The sequence below is a fragment of the Orbicella faveolata genome, unplaced genomic scaffold (genome assembly GCF_042242905.1).
Source record: "Orbicella faveolata isolate gen_17 unplaced genomic scaffold, um_ofav_v1 contig_3, whole genome shotgun sequence".
Lineage (NCBI taxonomy): Eukaryota > Metazoa > Cnidaria > Anthozoa > Scleractinia > Merulinidae > Orbicella > Orbicella faveolata.
In genome coordinates, this window is record NW_028301558.1 from 21,065,001 (window position 1) to 21,071,271 (window position 6,271).

A 6,271-nucleotide genomic window follows, 5' to 3' on the forward strand; every position below is an offset into this window, starting at 1 on the left:
ATATTTATTTCTATGCAGATAATCCCATGAAGCTCCGACTGGCTGGCCTACAGGGTATTATTCACTTTATATCGCTAAGAAAAATGGCGCCCATGTTTTTCCACAAGAGACTGGGTTCCAGTGGATTGATGGCAGTGTGAAAGAACGGAATCGATTTTTTTGGCCTGAGCCCTCGGCGAAATCTCTGAGTATGATTGGATTTGAAGGTTACCGTGATGACCTTGGAGTTAAATTTTCATTCTGCAGTAAGGTAGAAGGCCCTAGCAGTGAGTACTTCAGTCCCCAGTGGCCGCCTGGCAGATATTGCATCCTTAGAAAAAGTACTGATCCTGGTAAAGGAAAATGTCCTCCAAGTAAGTTTATTCTTTAATTGCTCTTGTATTTGGTGTTGTTGTTGTTCTTTCTTTTCTTTTATTTGTTTTATTCTTAAGAGTAATTTGCAACAGAGACAAATGACTCACTTGCAGACGCTTCTCAATCTGCGCTTCCCGTCATCTACCATGTATGTACTTCGAGTTTTGTCCTTTATCTAAATCCTTTGCGGTTGTCTAGAGAGATTACTTTGGCTTTGGTTTTTACGACAGTAGGACAGCTAGCAGCTGCATTCAAGTTTAACTGAGTTGTGTGCTGCTTACAGAAGGTTGAAGATCTTGTTTAAGCGACTTTTGGCTAGGCAAATCAATCACAATTGAATAATACTCATGAATATTCAATCGGCAGATTTTGAGACAGCCTACGTGAAGTGGAATGACGAGGGACGAGAAGATTTTCCAGGATAAAAACGGCAGGCGCCCCAAAGACGTGGCGAACTTCCCGATGGCGAATACGTATACCGTGAGTATATGGTGATAACCTACTGCTGCCGGCAAGATGCGTTTTACACCAAAGGGATGCATTTACCAATCGGTAAGGTTTCTTTACTAAATGTTTTCTTTCCTAATAATGTGACAGGAAAAAATCATCGCAGTGCAAAATAAGGAGGGCGCGTTCGTAACTTTCTCAGTCATATAGTAAGTGGGTAAAGGTATGAAATTAAGGATTTACACCACTCGTAATGTTTATAAAGTCTTTCAAAGTTTACCAGAGCCTAAGGGCTAGTAAAAAGTTTGAGGGAATTTTCAATATCACTCCCAAGGTAAATCCTTAATTTCACTTGCATTCACACGATTACCATGCAATACTTATCTGACATTGTCAGATTAACTAAAAGTGGCATAAATAAACAATAGCCTCCATTTGGCGCGAAAATATGCTAGGATATTTGTCCGCGGACATTATCTGTTCCGAGAAGCGAACAGTTTTCCAAGAACGTAGCTCGAGGAAAACTTTGAGCTTCGAGGAACAGCTAATGTCCAAGGACAAATATCCGAGCATATTTTCGCCTCAAAGGGAGGCTATTGTGTTTATTATCCTTCGAATCTTTTTCGCAACGCGCGCAGTTTTGAAAATTGGGAAATAATCTCGGATATCCCCCAGTTTTAGCTCGGGAATATTCGGTCACGTGATGTGTTTAGTCCAATCGCGCACGAGCGAAAATATGTGATGGATTATAATGGGTAATATTCATCGTGCGTCGGCATCTCTCAGGATTTTGAGGAAGAGTACTATTGGTACGGAAAGGGGGAGTTGAGAATTAAGCTGATACAAAAATAAACGAAACACGCACTTAACTTTTAGACCACTTAAGACACATGGATCTCAAATGCAAGCGCGGAAAAGTTTTCTTGGGGCCCAGACATCGCATCTCTCCTCCTAAAACAACTGAAATATACTCTTGTTACTATCGCATTTAGCTTAACATGGCGGTAACTAGCTCAAAAGCCAATGGTTAATCTGGCGGCCACGCACATATCTTTTTAGTCTTAACCCTAATCATATGTAATAAATAATTCTATTTTTATATTTTTATATTTATCAAACTAACGTAAACGCTGTAAATAGTGCACGATAAAGAACGTTGAAGTTGAAGTCTAATGTTGTTGGCTTAATTTTCCAGACAATCCCTTCATACTTAGTAACATTGCTGGAAACCCATGCCAAAAAGTGTGTGGAGCAAAGGACACACAGTTGAGTTTTCGAACCGTGTTTCACAAGTTTATAAGACAGGAATATCCTTCAACCATCACTGGTAAAGTAAAGCCGGCAGGAACAACGCTTGATCACGAACTGGAATTAAATTACTGCTACTACGAAAAAATGAATGACGGTTGGTATAATAAAGAAAGTGACTTCATATGTTCCGGGCTGCTTGGTAAAAATTTAAAAAAACTTTTGTAGACCTCTTTGTAGTCAGTTTTGACACTCCTCGTGACTGAGAAATTTTTGTGGTTTTGATTTAGTGAACCAAATTAAATGTGCAAACACGTCGGTGTGCTTATATGGGAATAATTTAATTCGTTGTGCTTGTATTAAAACTTGAATTTTGAAAACGTTATTAATTACAAAGTGATAAAATTTGAGGAATACCTATTGTCGCGTTTTATTTTTTATTTTTATTCTTCATTTGCCAGCAAATTCTCTTCACGGACGTACGATGAAACAGACTGAAAGGCAAACTTTTTTTCCGCCAAAGAACGAGATCCTCTTCACATTTATAATACAACTAAGGTAATGAAAGACGCCAGCGGATTCGAGCCCAGGACCTCCGGGGCTTGCAAACACTGTAGTGAAACTGGGAGCGTGTCCATTGGGAGTTCTTTTTGTTGTTTTACGCAAATAACTAGCAGCTAATGTCTTGACGTTCTTTTCAGTCTTATTTCTTTCTTTTTAATTCAGTTTCTTTTTTATTTCCTTCTCGTGTTCATCTGTAGCTGATTTCGTAAAATACGTGTTTGTCAACAAACCTGTGATGGCGCGTACTGCAGAAAGAAAGTGTGCGGAGAAAAATGGGCATCTGGTCAGCATCCACAGTCAACAGAAAAACAACATCGTCAAGAGCAAGATGGGAAATAACCCTCGTGTGTGGATTGGCTTAAAACGAAGGACTGTGCAGAACAGACCCTGGATTTGGTTCGATGGCACTGACGTCGATTTCGGGGACTGGGAACCAGATGTAACAGATGATCAGAATTATGTCTCAATGAAATCTGATGGCTCGTGGGAGGCTAAAGTTAACACGAAGAAGCTTCCGTTTGTGTGCAAAATAATCGATGATTGTCCAATAAGCTCATAACTGAAATACGAGATTATCGAATAAAAGCGCATATATGAATGTGGAATTGTGATTGTTGCTGTCGTTTACTCTTCAACCGCGACGGAAAAACGAACAGCCTCCCGGGTAGGTTTTATGTTAGACTGATGGGGAAAGCTGCGAGGGAAGGCATCAAATAATACAGTAGAATTCACAAGCGGAGTTCACTAGATCGCTAATATTTTAAAAGGTGTCTCAGTAACAAAGTACATGAGGATTCAATTAGTGGAATATTTAAGTGTTCCCTTCTTAGTTAGATTATAGTAAATTCAATGCATTTGAGAAATGAAGATGTATTCCTCAGGCTATTCTCATAAAATGTTCCGTTTCTCATTGCTCGACCGACGCAGTATTTTTTTCGCTATAAAAGAAAAATGTTTTTGATTCATTACCTTTTCTTGGTTATTTCAGGTGTTCACGTACATCTTGCAGTGATTGTAGAGCAAGCCAACATCTTGGCTCCGTTTGGTTTGGAGCATGTTGTTTGTCGAAAATTTTTGATCAGATGTGGAGCTCAATACGTTAGGATCAATTTGTTTTCCCCTTTTATTTCTTCTTTAGATTTAACTGATCAAGTGCTATAAAAGTGACCTAAAACCATTGAAGGCTTCTTGTTCAGCAATTTTTAAGTGTTTTAATAAAAAGATGGCAAGGGGAGTTTAAGAACATATATTCTACTGAGGTTTGTCAAGTAAAAATTCTCAACTGTCACCTCCTAGATATCTTGCATGAAATCATAGTCAATCTAATTGTTTTAAAAATATCTAATTGTTTAAGAACAGTATGCAATAATTCAACCAAACATTTTGCACCATTTGCATTTGTACACTATCAGAATTCTTCTAATAACAGGTATAAGCCACCCTAGAGCTCGCACGCGTATTTACTTGATGTATAGCCAACCACAGCCGACAGTAACTCAGTATTATAAGTATTGCATGATTGACAGGTCCACTTCTAAATATTTATTGGATGATGCTGAGTATGATATGAAGAATTATGCAGAGAAGGAGAATTATATCCGCCCGAGCCGCAGATTTTAGCGGATATCACTCACAGAGGTCTGCATAATTGTTCAGTCGTATCTCACCAGAACCGAATTCAATAATAATTTCTGTTACTCATTTGGAATATTCCCACGGCTCTAAAATAGATAAGCTGTACTTAAGTTTAGTATGCAAAATTCAAAACATGCCGAACGATTTTCGCAACGTTTTCCGCTAATAAACGAATCGAATTTTATGAATTGTAAAAGTCAATGAATTTTTCCTTATTTCTGCGTAAAATGTCTTCAAAGCAATTGCCATTTCTTCTTCAAGAGAAAATTTGGAGGAAAAAAACTATTGTTTTTTGCAGTCTACATTGTTTCAGCTATTTGAAGCAGCTATGCCGATCTAAAAATGTTCTAATTTGTACAAATATCCTGTGAAAAGCTTCTCGAAAAGCCGTGTTGAAGGCGGCATAGACAAACATGTTAAGAGCTGCATTAAGGTATATCATACACACAGCAGTTGTAGACAAGTAAGGTGAGATAGAAACTTTGCCTAATGTCTCAATAAGATCTATAACTGTTATAGGAGCGACGAGGATGAGGAACAAACACACCAACACCGCCACCATCTTCACGATTTTTTTCTGTGCTACTGTAAAATCTCTCTGTACTCGTGTGCCGTTTGATTGGTCCAAGTTAACTTCCACGCTCATATGCAAGTCGTGGATTGTCCTCATTTGTCGATGACTTACCTTTATCAAATAACAGTTTATGGGAACAACTACCAAGATTGGAACTGAGCAGAATGCTATTGTAAAAGTTATGACAGCAGCTTGGGAAAGTGTAGTTGATAAAAGACAAATTGTGGATGATTTTGCCACGAGTTCTTCAGTGTTCTCATCTTTTTCATGGCGAATGCCAACACCGCTGATAAGAGAAATGGCAAATATTCCCATTGCACACCAGCAAACAGCGACTGCAATTAAAACTGTTCTTTTTGACGCGTTTCTTTCATACCAGTATGGAAATCTCACCGCAATACATCGCTCAAACGTTAGCAGCACAATATTCAGTCGTGACAGACCGTCAAATAAAATCGTGAAAGCCACGACCACGTCACATGAAACCAAATCTCCCAGCAATCGAAGTGGAATGGCAACAGTAGCGACAAAGAAGTCGGAAACGGCCAAACTGAGAACGATGTAGTTTGTCCTCGTCCTTAAGTTCTGGTTGGTAAATATCGAAAAAATAACCATTGCATTCGTCAAAGCTCCTGTTAGAGAGATACAAGCCATGAACGCGATAAATACAGTTTTTCCCAATTGGTCGACAAACGAAGCGTCACCTTGGCTCTCGTTACTCATTTTTTCTGTTTTTCTGTGTGTTCTTGAATTAGCCGTTAGCTTACGTGTAATTCTGATCTTTTAATTCTTAAAGAACTCTAATCACTTGAAGTTATTGCGTTTTTACTCAAATATTTATTAATATATGCGTGCAGCTGTTGCAGAGTACGTCAATGGCTTTCTTAATTACTGATACCCTCAGGCATGTGATCGTGACCAAACGAAAACGTGTTAACAGACAAGTAAAAAAACAATATATCAGTTAGCCCGACGCCAACAAAATTTTGGTCAAGCGTTTTTTAACGCTTCAGATGTGTGATGTTCTTTGTTTAGCATTTTAATAATAGCACCTGTTTGCTGATCAGTTTATAAACCCTGTTGATCAATTGTGCTAAATGTGCTTTACAATATATGGATCGCTTTCCCACACGCTGTGATTGGCTCCATTCATGGCCATTAATGAAGGTTGGAGAGCCTTTGTTAACGCGATAATTGTTCTGGAAATAAAGGCTCCAGCTTGGTGTCTCAATTGCATTTTATTCAAAATTGAATTTTATATTTCGTGTCAGGTGAAATTTCAAGTTTTCCTCTCCTTCAGACTTTAAAATCAGGATAATCCGAGAAAACAAGTTTTTTTCCCCCGCTCTGGATTTTCTCCCCGGTACGTGACAGGGCAGCGTTTTGAAACCAAAACTTTCATCTTGAAGATAATTCTTGTGGATCTGTATACTGGCTCTGATTGCCTTA

The 6,271-nt window shown here is 38.6% G+C and overlaps 1 protein-coding gene and 1 pseudogene across 2 annotated transcripts in view; one reads left to right on the forward strand and one right to left on the reverse strand.

Annotated features, from left to right (window-relative positions):
• The window catches only part of LOC110054845 (uncharacterized), a 9,735-nt pseudogene extending 6,517 nt beyond the window's left edge, over nt 1–3,218 (forward strand). The window contains exons 7-10 of the transcript XR_016209954.1: nt 19–353; nt 721–906; nt 1,997–2,206; nt 2,811–3,218. The product of XR_016209954.1 is annotated as an uncharacterized LOC110054845 (transcript). The remainder of the gene's footprint in view (nt 1–18; nt 354–720; nt 907–1,996; nt 2,207–2,810) is intronic.
• A 1,343-nt stretch (nt 3,219–4,561) lies between these two features.
• Nucleotides 4,562–5,545, reverse strand: LOC149106835 (adenosine receptor A2a-like). Its single transcript, XM_089297391.1, has one exon. The coding sequence runs from the start codon at nt 5,543–5,545 to the stop codon at nt 4,562–4,564; it is 984 nt and encodes a 327-aa protein (XP_089153517.1).
• Between the last annotated feature and the right edge of the window lie 726 nt (nt 5,546–6,271).